Source organism: Polypterus senegalus, chromosome 10, assembly GCF_016835505.1.
Source record: "Polypterus senegalus isolate Bchr_013 chromosome 10, ASM1683550v1, whole genome shotgun sequence".
NCBI classification, from domain to species: Eukaryota; Metazoa; Chordata; class Cladistia; order Polypteriformes; family Polypteridae; genus Polypterus; species Polypterus senegalus.
The window spans coordinates 8,939,089-8,959,715 of record NC_053163.1 but is presented as its reverse complement, the minus strand read 5'-3'; the positions used below and the strand labels follow the sequence as shown (position 1 = coordinate 8,959,715).

The window sequence follows — 20,627 nt, the reverse complement described above, 5'->3', positions numbered from 1 at the left end:
AAGTTTCTCTCGCAGTTTCGCTGAGTTTGTGCCAAACACCACCCTGACCATCTCATCTTTGTCTGCATAAGCACAGCCCTTCACCCGTGAATATTTAGCGTGGGAGGCGTGACAATGAGGGATGTAACTCAAGTAGCAGGCAATGGCTGGTATATATGTACATAAGTAGGTTCCAGTTATGACCGTTACGTGTAGAATTTCGAAATGAAACCTGCTTAGCTTTTGTAAGTAAGCTGTAAGGAATGAGCTTACCACATTTCAGCCTTCTACCTACACGGGAAGTTGGAGAATTAGTGATGAGTCAGTGAGTGAGTGAGTGAATCAGTCAGTGAGGGCTTTGCCTTTTATTAGTATAGATGATACTGAAAATAGAAATTACTAAATACTAGGGGCGTCACCCCCCGCTCGCTTTGCTTAAACCACCATTGCTACGCGCCTACCACTTTCACTTCTCTGCCGCTCGTGTTGTGAAGAGGGGGGCTTAATGCACCCCAATTAGATGCGGTTGCTCCTCTGACACCCCCTCTTAAAAGGTGATACAATGGGAAACAAATATAGTTTTTTTCTTTTTTTAACCTCCTCTTTGCTCGTTCAGCTGCTGGCTTGCTGCTGCTGTGCCGTGTGATCTGCATTTTGCGCAGCGCACTTCTGTCATATCACCTATGTGCATATATTCAATCTCTTTTCGCTTTTACCTTTTCGTCAATATCGCACTGAATTTTGATTCAGGGTTTAGAATTACGTCATGACAACGCAACCTATAACTGTCCGTGAGTAAATATCGTTTCTTTCTCTCTACAAGAAATGTGTCCGACATAACCATGCAGGACTTTTCTAAATCTTTTAGCATAAGCCCTTGTCTCTTGGGGCTTTTGGCTCCGGGCGTGGTTACATTGCTTGGCATGCAGACTCGTCTCGCGGGACGTGAAAGTGTCTCTAAGACAATCACGTCTCGTCTCCTTCCAAGATTTTTTTTTATAACAGAGAGACAAAATAATGTAAGAGGATAAAACATGCAACACATATCTGATAGAAGCTAAGAATGGTCAGTAAAACTGAACCAGTAATGCAAGATGGTTGTGCTGGTGTTTAGAAAGACAGATTACAAGGAATATTCTAGATAGTTCAGACAGTGTCAATGTGGGTTATCTTCTAGCTAATCAGGTTTTCCTCTCACATGCCCCAAAATACAAATTTCTAAAAATGAGTTTAGTCAGGTCTGGCTTTTAGTATTACATAGATGGGAGGCTAAGAGGAAAATTACACTAAAGTCTAGTACTTCTTTAATTTATTTTGTACATACAAGTAATCTGATATGACACCTTTAAGAAGTGAAAAATTACTTCCATAGTAAACTAAATATAAATAACAACCAAGACCAAAAGAAGACAAAACAAATTAGATGTCTGTGTCTTGTTGTCAACAAACAGATTTGAGTTGAAATAAGAAAATACGTGGGACATAGAAAATGTACATACAATAAGACATCACCTGCTGTTTTGCTAATACTTATACTTAGCATCTCTTATTAAAAATACTTTTATATCTGATTATATAAAATGTGAAACAAGGAAAACAATTGCAGGCAGTAGTGGGCAATATACCACTTGATCCAGTAGGCCTGGTAAAATTCTTCTTCAAGTATGGACGGATTTAATAGTATGCTAAAAACCAGTGAAATGCTTGCAAACAAATTTAAACACAAAACATGAATGCGAAAGTAAATGGGAAATGTGATTTATTGTTGGAATATTCATATTTTAAAGGTTAATGTCTCTGTGTATGGACTAGTATGTGAACATTGTGTAATAACCCCTTAAGAGTATTACTCAAGTGTGCTGTGCTGGGTGTCAATGTTAACAAGAACAGTTGACAGGAAGAAGCTGCACTTTGTGCTGTGTTTTTGTTCAACAGTGGCATAAGAGCAAGTTAACAAAAGAACAAATGAACAAGCAAGTAAGAGAATGAAATTGTACTTTTATAGGTTCAAGACAGGTGAACACCTGCAGTCAAATCTGTTGAGTTACTATATTAACTGGCACTTCAATGGATAAGATATGTGTCTGTGTTAATTACATTAATCAGTAAATGCATATTCTACTTCAGTCTGAAAGGTATATATGAATATGCTATACTGCTGTCTAGCAAAACCGTCAATTTAGTTACACTCCTAACTGAAAGCATGAAAAAAGTTGAGAAACACAAATCTGCAGTGTGGATGATTAGAACAAACTGTCAGCTAGGCCTGCTTAGTGGCTTAAATACTGAACTTTAAGCTGCTGATATTTTCTAATTACTTTCAGCGAATTTATTCAAGGGCCACAGGAACTGGAGGCTATTCTGCAGAATAAGGCAGAGTGTTGAAACCAACCCAGAACAGGCTTCCAAGCTACCACAGTTCACACTCATGCATAACAAACCCACATTGACTCACCCAATTTACATACACTAATCAAATACTTGGGTTAAACATTAATTGAGTAAGTATAGCAATCTTCGTAAACAATATACATTCAAATTTTAAAACAAACTTTAAAATTCAAGTAAAAAGAGCATTAAATTGGTCTTTTGTAAACAACTGTTCAGTAAATAAACACACACACAAACAGACCACTAACACACTTAAAAGGCTTTGCACAAATGTACAATGTACTTTTGTGCAAATAACGACGATGTCTTTGTAACTTAGAAATTTGCAGAAAAAAAGACTAGCTTGTCCAAATATTCTTCCATGAGGTGAGCTCTTGTTGGGCTGCAAATGAGCCCCAACATACTAAATATACACTCTAAAGCACAGCTGGAAGTATATAAGCACATGGAGGAGTTGCGCCACTGTGTATGCAATTGAGCTTTGAAAAGTTATAGCCTCTAACATTACATAGTAAAAATGATGAAATAGAATTTTAAAATCTCACATAATAAAAAAGTTGCACACTATGGCAGCAAACTTTGCAGCGACAGTTTAAAAATCAAGAGGGTGAAGGACCCCCCCAGGGTCAAATGCTGTTGCCCTGAATGAACAGCACAAAGTAAAACTGGCCTGCAGATATACCTGTCACTCAGACCAAACCTTAAGGTGGGCAGGCACTAGTGTATATGAACTTACAATTTCAGATACAATTAGGCAAAAAGATTCACTTTAACAAAGTAATGATTTCAAAAATAAATGACCAGCAGAGATGATGAGGCACTGATCGATCAAGCACTCATTTGAAGAGATAATGTGTAATTACAGGACAGATGAACTTGCATCAACAGGGAAGACACCTCACATAGAAGGCATACAACAGAGTTAACCAAAGCACAGCAGTAATCACAGACCACTAAACTAACAATGGATCCAGTCAATAAAAAGCACTACAGGCTTTTGAATATTGCTCAAATGCTAAAGACTATATTAGTAACACAGTCGGGATCAGAATAGTGCATAACCAAGGCAGAAAGCACTTGTGTATAAAGTAAAACAGACATTGTGCTGGCTGCACCCACATGCATATAGCACAGTAAGAGATCAAAGTAAAAATTTGCCCTACATTAAGCTCCCTTTGTGTTAATTTAATACAACTTGGTAAATAACATCCATGTCCAGGTCACCCACAGTGATTGAACTTGGCAAACACCTTATTCAGTCCGACTCTGTTCAGCATCTTCGTCACACAAGCCCCATTCCTACCACTTAACAGCTGAATTCTGTTGCCAATATTTTTTTTTCAGTGAAATAATCAGGTAGTCATGTAATTGAAGAGCTGGAGTAATGTCTGACATTTTCCAATATCTATAATGTAACTTTCTGAAATTGATGTGCTGTAGTTTTTAATTATTAACAGTCTACATTGGTGATTTTGGGCATGCGCACAACTACCTGCTGAAGGTAATGCTTAGTTACCTGTCTGTGCTGATTACCAGTTTGGGTATGATAGGTCATCATACTCCCAAAAAGGGCATGTATCAAAAAATCTCCTGTTCAGTTCTTTGTGAATTTATAAGTACGTATGTACTGTATATTTTATATGGAACAGTGCTTTTCCTCTCTAAAAATGCATTGATGAGCCTAGTGGTTCAGTTGGATTGGAATGGCCCCCTGAGGACTGCCCATAGACAGTGATGGCACAGACTGCAGATCCCTGTCATAATGAGTTGACCAAAAAAAAAAAAAAGTTTTAACCAGCAGGAAAAAAAATAATGGTACATTCCTACTTTAAATGCAACAATTTACAGGTTTATACTTACTCTTTCCATAACTTAAAAATAAAATAGAAATTCTATGTATTAACATGCGTGATGGACCTTTAAGCAGTGCTGGTCAACCCATGGTGCCATTTAGGTAAGTTAAAGGGCATGTACCCTGGACACTAAGGGGGATCAGCTCCCCACCACCTCCACCCCATCTAGCGATCAATATAGCCTTTGAACTCTTTAGCTGGTATTGTGCAGTTGCATATTATCTTGTGATTTTTTTTTTTTATCCCCATTGGCCACAAAGCCAAAGTAATTCCAGACGCCACTCTGACTGCCCTCTTTGTCAATTAAACATGTTACTGAATGCTCTGAAACCATGGAAGTTACCATATTAACACCTTTGAGTGGGTGGAAACAGGGCTGTCAAGTCTAGCCATGGTGATTTGTAAAGCAAGCTGCAGAAATGATACCCTGAAAAATAGATACTGAAGTAAATTTAAAATGTTAAACCAACACTTAAGAGATTTTGTTACTTCTGACAACCATAACCAACACACATTATTTTAGAGTATGAGAAAATAATTTATGTACCAGGTGAAAAACTATACAGATGAGGGAGAATGTGCAAGTACCATAATGTCCAAGAAGAGATATGAACAAAGTACTTTGGAGGGGTGGGGCAGCAGGACTAGTCACTGAAAAGATCTCGTAACCCATAAACCATCCTTAACAAAATCAATACAAATGCTCAATGCTCATTCTTTTGAAAATATACCTATGAAAAACTGGTATATACTCAAAATGTAAAGTACAGCATGAATTTGGTTTAATCAGAAAAAAATGTGATGGGCAGCATTGTGGTAATGAAATACAAGTGATGCTCAAGAATAAAACTGAAATCACTTACGTAATAATTCTGTGACCTTCAATATCTGCCGTCCACATTTCCCTTCAGTGGGAAGAGAAAGAAAAAAAAATTAACAGAAGTCAAGGTGAACTATTTTTGAAAATGCATGAATTATCATCTTTCTTTATCTTATGGAATTTGTTCCTAATATTCTTTACAAATGAAAAGCAAAAAATTTAAATAGCATTGCTGAACCTCAGCTGATTTATGATGTGAGCCAAAAAAAAAAAAAATAAGTATCAGACCTATATGCACATCAGAAGGATAAAAAATAAAATAAATCACACACACATAAAGGTTCTCCTCTGTGTATTCTCTCTCAATCAGAAATACGTTTGTCAACAATAAGACTTTAACAAGCTATTATTTGTATTTTTGATGGCAGCTTTTATTGGAAGGGAGTGGTGATGGCATACTGTATGTAGCTTCAACAGTTTAAATAATATTAATATAATGTGCTTGTCTATATAGCCAGGATGGAATTAATTTACAAACATGAAATAAACACACAACATTCATTTAGCCTGAAACTTTTTTCTCCAAACCAGACTAAAAAGTGCAGTTTAACCTTCATTGAAAGGTTCACAATGTTTGCTAGGAATGTAAACATCTGATAAGCTCTTAGAAATGAATTATCCAAGATATCGGCCAAAGATGACCTCGAGGTTTAATTTAAAGGGATGCCGAGCCACTGACTTAACAAGTATAGAGTTGGAAAGACATTACAGGGAACATCTCTGTAGAGAACAAGAAAGATCAACATCAAGGGGAGAGAGAGAGAGAGAGAGAGAGATGAGTTCTAGGCTCTTCTTTTTATAGAATAAAAAAACTAATTTGCAATACCCTTTGGTTTACTTGGCACCACTGAAAGTGTACACTATTAGATCATGATATTAACTTGTATTTAAATTCATTTTGTTTACACAGCAAAAATACAACTGTAGCAATAAACACTTCATTTACAGGTAGATGTTTGAGAAGCAAACAAATTAAAAATAAAATCTGAAAAAAAATTCTAACTTACTTTTTATGCATATTCCCAAACATATAGCACATGCCAGCAGCAACAAAGACAAACAAATCCAGACAATTTCATTCCAACAACTGGGTTCATCTATCAGAAAAATACACATTACAAAGTGAATTTCTTTTGTAATAGACCTCACTGCAGTTACAATCACAATTACTGCTGAATCTGAAGCAAATGACTTCAAAAATTAGATTTTGAAGTCTGAATCCTCCTTTTCACCTTTTCCCTTTTTTAATAAACATAAATAAATTTAAGGAGTTATGATTAGCATAAGTAATCAAAAACTTTAAAAGAATACGCTATGTTCGCAACATACATATACAATTGAACTAATGGATATACCAACAGATCTTTACCATTTGAAATTAACAGTGACATAGGAATGTTGGTAACTTTTACTTACTACTGCTTAAATATCTCTCTATTATAAAAGGAAATCTTGAGATGAGAGAAGACTATTTCCAAGAGATTTTTTCAAGTCCCACCAGACGAGAGATGAAACTTTTGCCATGAGATTTTTTCAAGTCCCGCCCTCCTCTCAACCATATTTAAGCATGCACACGGTCCTCTCTGAATGTTTTTGTCAGACACAGTTCCTGCTCTTTTAGTTCTTATAAATTTTTGTTTTCCTCACTTTAAGTTCCCAATAAAAGAAGATGTATTATGTCCAAATCTTATTGAAGAATTTCATCCCAAAGGGTTATCAACAGAAGAAATGAGTACACGGGCAATCCTAGCACTGAGAAACGATGAAGTCAAACGAATTAACGTCAAAATCGTTTTTGGTTACACGGCAGATTTTTTAAATGCATTTCAATAGACTATGCTGAAACAGTTGGTGGTGATCATGCAGAAGATGAAAACGTCAATTTATAATATCACGAAGAATATCTACAACCGTTAACATCGTACGGTCTTCCACCGCCCGAATTTCTGTTGAAAGAAGGATGTATGCAAGAAAGGTGATGTAGTACATCTTCAGGGGATAACATTAGACACCAAAGGAGATCTTGATATGCCATTCATATTAAAACGTTAACAGTTCCCCATTAGAATAGCTTTTGCAAAGACAATTAACAAATCACAGAGACAAACATTCGAAAAAGTCAGTTTATTTATTAGAGAGAAAGAAACGATATTCATTCACGGGCAGTTATATGTTGCATTATCACGATGCAAGTCCAAACACAGAATCAAAATTTAATGCGATATTGACGAAAATTTAATTAAAAAAATAGTTTTTACTGAAGTTTTACAGTAAGTGTAAGTTTAAAAAGTATTTGCATGCTAATTTCAAAGCCAAACAGAACAAAATCGTATAACGCAACGAATAACTCTAACGCAACATAAAACTTAATATTTTGAAAGTAAATTATGTTTCACTATCTTTTAATATGGTTAATTACTCATGTTAATGCAAAATAGTTCTATTATGCATATTTAACAATTCCCATGAAAAAAACAATCTGTTTAAATTATACATCCGCATCCCCATACGTGAGTGGCAGAACCACAAAGTGGCTAGCATGTAGCGCCTGCCTGGGGATTGGCGAGCGAAGCGAGCAGGGGGCAAGGCTCCCTAGTGTTCTATATTTTCTTTTGAATTCCATGCTTTCAAAATACTTCACCTTCAGGTTTTTTCACATTGTTTGCCTGTATCTGTATCTCAAAAATGATGTGTATACTGCAAAACACATAACAGGGAGAGGATTGCACATAGAAAGCAAAAGGAAAGTAGAAGAATTTTAAAAAGTTCTAGGTACACAAACGGGTTAATATCATTATTACTTTATATGGCAGCAGCTGTCTTTATTAAAAAAAAATCATCCCTAATGCAAAATGCCAGGAGGAGGAGTATTTTGGATATTTTCAGATTTTGGAATGGGGTATTTGTATACACAGTAAGATATCTTAAGGACACCATTTATTAAGCAGAGACACCAGATAGATAGATAGATAGATAGATAGATAGATAGATAGATAGATAGATAGATAGATAGATAGGAATGGCACTATATAATAGATAGATAGATAGATAGATAGATAGATAGATAGATAGATAGATAGATAGATAGATAGATAGATAGATAGATAGATAGATCGATCTTTTGAACTACCATGAATGTGTTATTGTATTGAATCATGGAGTAGCATATTAATGCTGCAGTTCATTTTCTTTGGAAGTTGGATCCTGGAATGACATCACCCATGTTGCCTACAATCCACTAAAATATCTGAAAAACCCAATCTAAATGCCTCTAGGAAAACCTTTGTTATGCTTGCTGTTTAGGAATACAGACAATGCATTATTTGGTATTTTGCACATTCACTGTAGCAACATATCTGCATACAGACGTTGGACAGTATTATGTGTACAAGTGATTTAACAAGTAGACAGAAGTGCTAATAAATAGCATAACTACAGATGTAACTTTGTTCATGCATGGTGCATATGTGCAGGCGTCTTGGATTTTGAAGTCAGGGTTGGTAAGACTTTCCTGACTTTGAAAGTAGGAAATTCGACTTGTCGGAGCATTCCAGTTGAAAATTCCTACTCAGAACTCGGAAAATCCCATCTTCCCAGTTCCCAATGCAGCATAAAACTGTCGCACAGCATCTGCACCATATCACTACACTTCATGGGGGACCATCAACACCCTTGCTCTGATTGTCAACAGAGTACTTGGTACTTTGGGGTGCACACAACTTCGAAATGGACCCTAAGCCCGGTCATCAATCGTGTCGCCTAGCTTTGTGGCGCTCGATGCTTCAAGTGGAACACCAGCTCTGTAACCCTCCCAAGCTCCCAAACCCCTGAATATCTTCCTTTTGGAACCTGCACGCGTTGTTCACATCCAGTCAGCGGTTAAAACAAAAAAAAAAAAAGGTGAACACAGATGGCGTAATGTAGATGTTCAAAAAGATTCAAATTTTTACATTTTGGATCAAGGATACTCTACTTGTACCAAATCAGGATTAATTCTTGTTTAGCCAGGTAGAGTGGTTAATCTGCACAATCTTTGTAACACAACATTCTACACAAATTTTTCTTTTTATCTCTGATTTGGACTTCACTATCTCTTTGTCAGTAACCAACATTCATAAAATAATCATACAAAGAAGGAATTTAAATACTGTATTCTAAAACAAGGTTCATTAAAGACTCAAATAGCCCAGTGTAACAGTGATCTGAAGCAGAAATATCTCATGTACAGCACAGCTTTCTGTCTTGTACTTAATGATTGAGGGGGTGTCTGGGTTATTAATAAAATTTAAAAAATCTAAAATCTGAATGAAAGGAAAACTACAGTGAAATTAAAGCCTCAAAAATTCCCTGAAATAGAAACGACCTATTTTGATTTTTTTTTAATACTAGGGGGCTTCGCTCGCCAACCCCCGTGTTTGGTTTTATGGATACACACTTTTAAGATTTTTTTTTCTTTGCATTGTTGCTATTTCATTAGTTTCACTTTTATTTCAGAACTTCTATAACAACAATATTTAGAATCTTTCAAGTCCCAATATGCTGAATCTTTTAAATGAGGTCAAAGAGACGTGTTTAATGACTTTGCACCATAATTCAGGATAGGTTTCTCTGTTTGGAATTCCAGCACAGACAAAACGATCTTTATCATCAGCAGTTAATAATTTTTTTTGCAAAGTAACCAATAAATGCATGTGAGTTAAAACACGTTTTTGAAAGTCCCTGACTTAAACTTCGAAGCCTTACAATATTTACATACTTCTGACATATCACCTGTGTCCATATATTCGATCTCTATTCGCCTTTTCGTTATTTCTCCGAGTAATAATTTCTCTTTGTTTGTGCTAATGCAATGTTTACTTTCTTTTTTGACACTGTTGTTTTTTTCTGCCTTCATATTCTGTACCTTGCTCTACATGTGTTTCGCGCCTACGTTTTTTTTTTGAGTCTTTTGAATTCCAGCTTTCATTATCTCTAATATGCTCTGGATGTGTTTGGCCCCCTTGTTTTTAACCTCTTTAAGATGTTTTACTTTGTTTTCTACTCTGTCTTTTATTTCTGACCTCGCTTTGTCCTGCTTTTGTTTCAATGACACCTGGTCCGTGGTGATTATTTTCCCTTTTTCGAGTAATAATTTCCGTTTGTTTGCGCTACTGCGATCTTTACTTTCTTTTTTTTTTTATACTTTCTAATTTTCCTACTTTCATATTCTTTAACTTTCTCTGCATTTGTATTGCGCCGTTTTTTTTTTGAGCCTTTCGAATTCCACTGCTTTCATAATCTCTAACCTGCTCTGTATGTCTATAGCGCCAACATTTGTGAACGTCTTTATAAAGTTCTACTTTGCCTTTTACTCTGTCATTTAATTCTGAGCCCGATTGGACTTGCTTTGTTTCAGTTCCACTTGTTATGGGCTGATAATTATTTTCCTTATTTTCTGATTTTGCACCTAGATTATTTTTTCTTTTTTTCTCTCCCAACGCTTTTGAGTCTCTTTTCTCCGCGCTGCTTTCTTCTTCGCTTAGTCGTCAACGGTTCATTTGTAACGTATTGTCCTTATATGCTTTTTATGCGCTGAGAGCCCTGGATCTGTATGTGGTCAAAGCCATAGTTTACACGACGGAGTGTTTTGATGCTCGTGGTCTTATTTGATATTGATTGTAAGTAGGGCGTGTCTTGCAAGAATCTAATATTCTACATCATCGCAAGACGGTCCTGGGTCAATCTCTTGGCACAATGTCTCATTATTAAGGTCCCTGCGAGACGCTCCATGGTCATTCTCTTTCATCTCGCGGGTCTTTTAAGTGTCTTCCATGACCTTAACGTGAAGATCACGTCTCGTATCCCTAGTGTTTCTCTCCAGGATTTTTTTTTATAATAGAGAGATAACTTAACTATCTGTTGATGGTCCCTCCTTTGTCACAAAGTGCTTATGTTAATAATGAGCATATCAGCTGGTGGATGGCTAGAAAGAACATGGACACACAGCAAAAAAGAAATTGTTATAAATTATAAAGTATTGTGTGGATTTATGTTGAGTATGACATGCATAGTAAATAATTAATGTAGGTAGTCAAGTTTATGGACATGAATTAAAGAAAAAGTACAAGTGAATTCCATTCACAACTATGTCTTAAAAAAAAATCTGGGGACCATGACATGCATTAAAACAACAAAACAAAAAATCTTATCAAACAAACTTCATATCTGTAAAAAGCTGTTGCCTGTTCAACTCAGTTAATCAAACATAATGTTCAAGGAAAACTGACAATCAAAAGATATAACCCAAATCTATATCTTGCCTTGAAATACAGGTGTGAAGTTGATCACAATTGTCTGAAAGTCATCCACTTTAGCCTCACATGAAAAGTTTACTTCCTTGACCTTTGCTGTGGAGGGCAGGATTTCCACTTTAGTCACACACTCTTCTACGTCCATGCAGTACTTTTCTCCCATATGTTTGCCGTCTTTATTCACGCTAATACGGACTTTAGAAAATTGACAGCCATAAAGCTTACAAGTGACATTCATCCCTGTGTTCCCATGTGGAGTTCTGGGTGACCATTCAAAAACTGGATCTGTGGAAAAAGAAAACAAAGGGGTATTTGAGGTTTGTAACTGTTGGTTTTGTGGATAAGGTCTTCATTTAGGATCAGAAGGTTGAGAATTCAACAGCAAATTAGCAGTTCAGCTGTTAACAGACATACTGGCAACTGTAGACAGCTAACTGCATTAAAAATCCCTTTACTCACAGCATTCAATCAATGCATATGCAAAAAATATCATGGAGGGTTAGAAACACTTCTGTTTGCATATGGCTGCATTTTTCTCCCAGTTACCTGGTTTATTTACCAAACACATCTTTGTGAGCAAAACGCTTATTATCGAACAAATGGAAATCTTCTTGAAAATTATCAGCTACTATGTACGGCAAGAAAAGGACATATTTAAAATAACAGGTGTAAAAAAGAAAGCCAGCTCTGCTGAAGGCATGTTCTTCAGATTTATGACAGTAGACATAAGCAAGCAAGTTTCATTTAAATATATGATTTTTCCATATGAATGCAACATGTCTACTGCATTAACTCTTGAATAGATTTGTTAATAATACTCATTTTGGATTGTGATTAACAATTGCTACATATGTCAAAGTGAGAGTGTGCATTGACAGGTCTCCCCATATGCACGCATCACTTTCATAGTGTAAGATTAGGGGGCTTACTTGTCCATCTCATGGAGCACTGATGTTCAATTCTTGCAACCTGTGTATATGTTTTTAGCAACATTATCACAAGTGAATTCACAACTGTTGTCTGATAACACATATGAGAGAAGCAGTGAGTCTGATCAGATGCTTAGGTTGCTTGAATTGACTGGTGCAAGCATTTGTATGCTGTGTTTCATTTGAACCTAGAAATGTTTTTATTAGTATCTTTATTTTTTAATGCTCCGTTTTAAACCTCAACTCATTATGCTGTGAATGAAATTCCCAAATACAGACAGAAGACTGCTTAGCATGACTACCACAGCATGTACAATTCACCCATAATGCACAGTATTTTATATAGTTAGATTGCTCCTATGTTGGATCATATTCTTACCTAAACAGGAAAGGAACTAAATGTGAACCCAATCACAACAACAATATTTTTCACCTAAACAGAACAAAAAAAATATTGAACGACTAGGCTACTACGTTTTGATCAGTAGGATTAAAACTATAGTTAAGAAATCCTTTGTCTTCCCAAACACTTAATCATAGAATGGACAACATGAGGGGAGTTTGCATGAGCGTTAATGATAAATCAATGGGCAAATGTGTCTAATTTATACATTTAATAGCTTTCTGCAAGGTAATCAATATTATGATGTATTCAATAAGCATTGTATTCTAATAACCTGCTTATGAAATTTACTTTTTTCCATACATAGTATGAAACCTGTTTTGGAAAAAGATCACAGTATAATTGGTTTTATGTTTAGTTATTTAAACAATTATAAATGTCTCATCTTAAGTTTCACCATATTTAAAGTATACACACTAATTTTTTGCACTTAAATGAAGCTTCACTTTCCTGTACAACCTGGAAAAAAGACCACAAATTCTCTGCTCAGTTAAAATAGGAAATGTCACTTACTGCAGACCTTGAAAGTTTCATTCATCAGCTCTTCTAGTGCAAACTTCACCTGGCAGTAAAAGGGCACGTCAATGTCCTCACTAGTAGGGGTGTAGGTGTACTCGCTCACTGCGCTGAAGGTACCATTTGGATGGTTGTAAATTTGTGGTGGTTTCTGAGCAGGAAGAGGATTAGAGCCTCTCATCCACACAATAGATATGTTGCTAGGGTAGAAATCTTCTGCTCGGCACTCCAATGTACTTGTCTGATTTATAAGCAGCAGACGGTGCTTCAAGAAAACTTTAGGAGGTACTGGAAAAGAAAACGTTTTGTGAGAATGGCAAAAGGTATTAGAAAATAAAGGTCAGCAAGTCTGAAATAATGGTGTGCTCAATAACAGATGAGCAATTAACAATCACCAATTTAGAACACAGCATGTTAAAGCACCAACACGGGGTGAAGCCTGTCTGGATTTAGTATTCTGTAATAATCAGGATAGAATTGAGGGTGTAGAGGTGATTGAACCACTAGAGTCACGTGACCATAATGTAATACAATTCTCAATATTTTGTAAGAGTGCAGATGCAAAGACTAAAATTGTTAAGTTGAACTTTGGTAGGGCTAATTTTGAGCAGATGCAACAAAGTCTAAGTAGGATAGACTGGGATAAGCTTTTAAATGTGGAGACAGTCGAGGAGCAGTGGAACAGGTTTAAAAATGTTTTACATGTAATGCAGGACAGATACATACCTAAATTTGGAATTAATAGGAAACTAAAAAAAACTCCACGATGGATTAATAAAGATTTAAAAAAGAAGTTGCAAAGGAAAAAACTGCTGTATAAGGCATATAAGACTAATGACTGCAAAGAGAATCGTAGCGCGTATGAGAACATGAGGGCAACCATTAAGAAGGATATCAGAGAGGCTAAAAGACAGTTTGAGAGGAATATAGCAGATAAGGCGAAAGAAGACCCCAAGAGATTCTTTCAGTATTTTAGTAGTAAAAGAACAGTTAAGGAGGAGGTCAAGTTCATCAGGAATAGTAAAGGGGCATTAAAAGATACAGACAATGAAATAGCAGATACCCTAAACTTACATTTTTCTGAGGTGTTTACAAGTGAGTAAGTGGATAACCTCCCAGAGGTAATAGGGACTACTAAGGAGGTACTGAGGGATTAGGAAATTGTAGAGGGAGAAGTGCTGCTCAGATTAAATAAGATGAAATCAAACAAATCACCAGGGGCCTCAACGTATAAACGGTGCGTACGCACAGAAATGTTGCGTAAGAACTTTTCCACGTTCAAATCGCGATGTATAAAACCTACACTTGGCGTAAATCCACGCACTTTTCCACGGTACCTCATGCCTTGTCGTACGCAAGTTCTCCGCTCGGTTTTGCAAACTGGCGGCACCCAGCGTCAAAGCAGTGCTACTGTTCTTGTGTGATTACTCATTATTTTCATGACGCGGCTTTATAAATACACAGAAACTAACCGCATATTGTTTATTAGTGTAATGCATCTGATTGTAATTAACTCGTAACAATATAATGGTCCAGGGAACAGCCATAGTATTCCAAATACCATAACTGCTTTAGCGTTGTTACTCTCACTTCTTCTTCTTCTTCTTCCAGCTCCTCCCGTTAGGAGTTGCCACAGCGGATCATCTTTTTCCATATTACTCTCACTGCACGACTCGGAGTATTTATATCACTGTATCTGAGTGTGAATCACAGCAACAGCTGATCGGAAAGAGAATTATCGGTATACAGCATCAGGCACACGCTACCTCAGCCACGGCAAAACGTTTTAAAGCCTTTCCTGTACAGACCTCGCGGTTCAGAAACAGTTTAATCCCAAGAACTTTAAATGCACTCAATCAATTGCTCCTTGTTGAACTGTTTGTACTTATAAGTACAATCACCCCACTGTAAACTTGCACTTCAGTTATAATATCTCACAACCTGAGCCACTTTATAAAGCGCGTATTTACATATGATGACGATATCATTTTAAAGGTGAAATGCAGCAAAATATGTTTGTTAAATTATACACATAAAACTTTAACTTCATTTAAATAATCTATATTCTTCACTGGGAGTGTCGTGAAGGATAGAATAATTAAACATGTACTACGAAGATATTTCAATGTTCTTTAAACGTTTTGAAGAATCGGCGCTAAGCTTACAGATGGCTTAACGCGTCTATTACAGAGCTGATTTTATGGCGATCGGTTACTTGGGGAAAGAAAAGCAAGGACTCTTGGGCGCCGCCAATATATATTGAATATAAAACAGAAAGAGAAAATAACAACACAGCTAAAAACGCAGCGACAAATTTCGACAAAAGATAAATGCTTGTCATGAGCACGAGGCTCATGAAACACATGTTTAATAACGTGCTTTAGCTCCTATCATCATGAAAATGACATCATGTATACATCTCAGTATTTTAGTTATTCAGAGAGCTGTAATATCACAAATGTAATGGACTCTGTGTCCAGTTGGAGGAAGAGAGCCAGTTTAAGAAGCAAGTAGTGATTCACACACATAGATCACATACGAGTAGAAGATCAAATACAAAACAAAGCATTTAACGTGCTACTTTAATTACGATGTGATTTGAGAAACTGGTTAATTAAACGATTTTAAGATGAAGTTTATAATGTTCTACTAAATGACAAAATAAACTACGTGATTAAAGTGGAAATGTCGAGATTGAAGTTGACATTTCGTGCTTTTTCCTCACTGTGTGCCTTTTTTCTCTGTACCCTAATAAGCTTTCACATGACACTAAGACAGTGGGCTTACAACTCTTCTTTTCACGGCAACTTTGATATGTGACTTCTTTTTTATTTCCGGCACTGTGCGATTTTGTGAATGTGAGCTTTCAAGTTTCTCCAACACGCTATGTCACTCGATCAACTTCCTTTTGTTGATTATACCACGGTTTATTTGAACAAATAGTATGTTTTTCCTTTGCCTCCACTTGGTATTCGCTGAAATTCTTATGTTTCCCCCCGTGCTTTTCCCATTGTCTTTTCACAGAAGGCTGCGCTTAAGGGCGATTTATATTGATTGGCATATTCAAATAGGCGTAATTCTGGGAGGATTTGGGGCGTTACAAAATCTTGCGTGCACGGCGTTAGTTTTCACGCTGATCGGGATTTATGTAACGGAAGGACGTGGAAGTTGGAGTACGCACAGATTCCTGCATCTGGGGCCTCATGTATAAACGGTGCGTACGCAAAGAAATGTTGCGTAAGAACTTTTCCACGTTCAAATCGCGATGTATAAAACCTACACTTGGCGTAAAGCCACGCACTTTTCCACGGTACCTCATGTCTTGTCGTACGCAAGTTCTCCGCTCGGTTTTGCAGACTGGCGGCACCCAGCATCAAAGCAGTGCTACTGTTCCTGTGTGGTTACTCTTTATTTTCCTGACGCGGCTTTATAAATACACTGAAACTAACCGCATATTGTTTATTAGTGTAATGCATCTGATTGTAATTAACTCGTAACAATATAATGGTCCAGGGAACAGCCATAGTATTCCAAATACCATAACTGCTTTAGCGTTGTTACTCTCACTTCTTCTTCTTCTTCTTCTTCTTTCAGCTCCTCCCGTTAGGAGTTGCCACAGCGGATCATCTTTTTCCATATTACTCTCACTGCACGACTCGGAGTATTTATATCACTGTATCTGAGTGTGAATCACAGCAGCAGCTGATCGGAAAGAGAATTATCGGTATACAGCTTTAAGGACACGCTACCTCAGCCACTGCAAAATGTTTTAAAGCCTTTCCTGTACGGACCTCGCGGTTCAGAAACAGTTTAATCCCAAGAACTTTAAATGCACTCAATCAATTGCTCCTTGTAGAACTGTTAGGACTTATAAGTACAATCACCCCACTGTAAACTTACACTACAGTTATAATATCTCACAACCTGAGCCACTTTATAAAGCGCGTATTTACATATGATGACGATATCATTTTTAAGGTGAAATGCAGCAAAATATGTTTGTTAAATTATACACATAAAACTTTAACTTCATTTAAATAATCTATATTCTTCACTGGGAGTGTCGTGAAGGATAGAATAATTAAACATGTACTACGAAGATATTTCAATGTTCTTTAAACGTTTTGAAGAATCGGCGCTAAGCTTACAGATGGCTTAACGTCTATTACAGAGCTGATTGTATGGCGATCGGTTACTTGGGGAAAGAAAAGCAAGGACTGCAGTGACGGCTACTCCAATATATATTGAATATAAAACAGAAAGAGAAAATAACAACACAGCTAAAAACGCAGCGACAAATTTCGACAAAAGATAAATGCTTGTCATGAGCACGAGGCTCATGAAACACATGTTTAATAATGTGCTTTAGCTCCTATCATCATGAAAATGACATCACGTATACATCTCAGTATTTTAGTTATTCAGAGAGCTGTAATATCACAAATGTAATGGACTCTGTGTCCAGTTGGAGGAAGAGAGCCAGTTTAAGAAGCAAGTAGTGATTCACACACATAGATCACATACGAGTAGAAGATCAAATACAAAACAAAGCATTTAACGTGCTACTTTAATTACGATGTAATTTTGAGAAACTGGTTAATTAAACGATTTTAAGATGAAGTTTATAATGTTCTACTAAATGAAAAATAAACTACGTGATTAAAGTGGAAAATTCGAGATTAAAGTTGACATTTCGTGCTTTTTCCCCACTGTGTGCCTTTTTTCTCTGTACCCTAATAAGCTTTCATATGACACTCAGACAGTGGGCTTACAACTCTTCTTTTCACAGCAACTTTGATATGTGACTTTTTATTTCCGGCACTGTGCGATTTTGTGAATGTGAGCTTTCAGGTTTCTCCAACACGCTATGTCACTCGATCAACTTCATTTTGTTGATTATACCACGGTTTATTTGAACAAATAGTATGTTTTTCCATTGCCTCCACTTGGTATTCGCTAAAAATTCTTATATTTTCCCCGTGCTTTTCCCATTGTCTTTTCACAGAAGGCTGCGCTTAAGGTCGATTTATATTGATTTGCATATTCAAATAGGCGTAATTCTGGGAGGATTTGGGGTGTTACAAAATGCGCGTGCACGAGCGTTAGTTTTCACGCTGATCGGGATTTATGTAACGAAAGAACGTGGAAGTTGGAGTACGCACAGATTCCTGCATCTGGATTTTTCTGTGCGTAAGCACATTTCGGCTTTTGTGCTTACGCCATGTTATAGTGCGAGTTCTACGCACGGCGTTATACATGAGGCCCCAGGACCAGATAATATTTATCTTCGTGTTCTTAAGGAGGCTAGTGAGTACATATATAAACCCATAACATATCTTTTTAGGAAGTCACTGTGCACTGGAGAGATTCCGAAGGACTGGAAAATGGCAAATATTATCCCATTATATAAAAAGGGTGACAGGGCTGATCCAAGCAACTATAGGCCAGTAAGCTTAACAAGCATCACAAGAAAATTAATGGAAGGAATTATTAAGGATAAGATTGATCAACACATGGCAAAGACAGGAGTTATTCTGAACAGTCAGCATGGGATCAGAAGAGGGAGGTCGTGTTTTACTAACATGTTGGAATTCTATGAGGAGGCAACAAAAGGATACGATCAAAGTGGAGCTTATGATATTATTTATCTGGACTTTCAGAAAGCATTTGATAAGGTGCCACATGAGAGGTTGGGAATCAAGTTAAAAGAAGTGGGAGTTCAGGGTGATGTTTTTAGATGGGTGCAGAATTGGCTCAGACACAGGAAGCAGAGGGTGATGGTGTGAGGAACCTCATCAGAACTGGCCGATGTTAAGAGTGGTGTTCCACAGGGGTCAGTGCTAGGGCCGCTGCTATTTTAAATATATATATATATAAATGATTTAGATAGGAATATAAGTAACAAGCTGGTTAAGTTTGCAGATGATACCAAGATAGGTGGATTAGCAGATAATTTGGAATCCGTTACATCATTACAGAAGGACTTGGATAGCATACAGGCTGGGGCAGATTTGTGGCAAATGAAATTTAATGTCAGTAAATATAAAGTATTACACATAGGAAGTAAAAATATTAGGTTTGAATACACAATGGGCGGTCGGAAAATCGAGAGTATACCTTATGAGAAGGATTTAGGAGTCATAGTGGACTCTAAGCTATCAACTTCTCAACAGTGTTCAGAAGCCATTAAGAAGGCTAACAGAATGTTAGGTTATATAGTACGATGTGTGGAGTACAAGTCCAAGGAGGTTCTGCTCAACCTTTATAATGCACTGGTGAGGCCTCATCTTGAGTACTGTGAGCAGTTTTGGTCTCCAGGCTACAAAAAGGACATAGCAGCACTAGAAAAGGTCCAGAGAAGTGCGACTAGGCTGATTCCAGGACTACAGGGGTTGAATTATGAGGAAAGATTAAAAGAGCTGAGCCTTTACAGTTTAAACAAAAGAAGATTAAGAGGTGACATGATTGAAGTGTTTAAAATTATGAAGGGAATTAGTACAGTGGATCAAGACTTGTATTTTAAAATGAGTTCATCAAGAACACAGGGACACAGTTGGAAACTTGTTAAGGGTAAATTTCGCACAAACATTAGGAAGTTTTTCTTTACACAAAGAATGATAGACACTTGGAATAAGCTACCAAGTAGTGTGGTAGACAGTAAGACATTAGGGACTTTCAAAACTCGACTTGATGTTTTCTTGGAGGAAACAAGTGGATAGGACTGGCGAGCTTTGTTGGGCTGAATGGCCTGTTCTCATCTAGAGTGTTCTAGTGTTCTAATGTTCTAACTGCAGAGGAAATACCCTGAAACATGTGGAAGCAGCTAAATATCTGAGACTGGTGTTTAGTGCTAAAGGAGGGTGTGAGATGGGTGTGAGGCAAAGGAATAATGCTTCTTAGCAGAAATGGAAAGATCTGACTGAAGTTCAGTGTAATAAGAAAATACCAATTACAGTTAAAGAACAGTGATATAAAACAATGATTAGACCTGTGTTGACAAATGCAGCAGAAACATAGATTGAGGGAACAAAAAAGAGGAGGCACTTATGGAAAGAACTTGAGGCTGCTTAGATGGATTCTAAGAGTCACTGAGGGAAAATCATTGGGGTTGCATGTATTACAGAAAAGCAAGCATGTGGCACATATTAGGTGGTCAGGTCATGTTCAAAGTAAAGTGGAAAATGACTGTCAAAATGATTATGAAGGCAAAAGTATATAGATATCGGAGTCATGGCAGGTAGAATAAAAAACCGATGGACATAATAAACCAAGATCTGAAGGCACTTCACATCTCATAACTGAGGCTTCTGCAGGCAGAAGTGAATGGAGAAAGGGAACCCATGTGGCTGATCTCACCCCAGGGAGGGACTTAACAGCATGAAGGAA

At 36.9% G+C, this 20,627-nt stretch overlaps 1 protein-coding gene across 2 annotated transcripts in view; it reads right to left on the bottom strand.

Moving 5' to 3' along the window:
• LOC120536670 overlaps positions 1-20,627 on the bottom strand; it is a 60,339-nt gene that overhangs the window by 18,546 nt on the left and 21,166 nt on the right. For both annotated transcript variants that reach the window (XM_039765104.1, XM_039765105.1), the window contains exons 3-6: positions 13,239-13,529; positions 11,403-11,678; positions 6,111-6,200; positions 5,087-5,128 (exon numbers count right to left, since the gene is read on the bottom strand). In XM_039765104.1, coding sequence (XP_039621038.1) covers positions 5,087-5,128; positions 6,111-6,200; positions 11,403-11,678; positions 13,239-13,529 — 699 coding nt within the window. The remainder of the gene's footprint in view (positions 1-5,086; positions 5,129-6,110; positions 6,201-11,402; positions 11,679-13,238; positions 13,530-20,627) is intronic.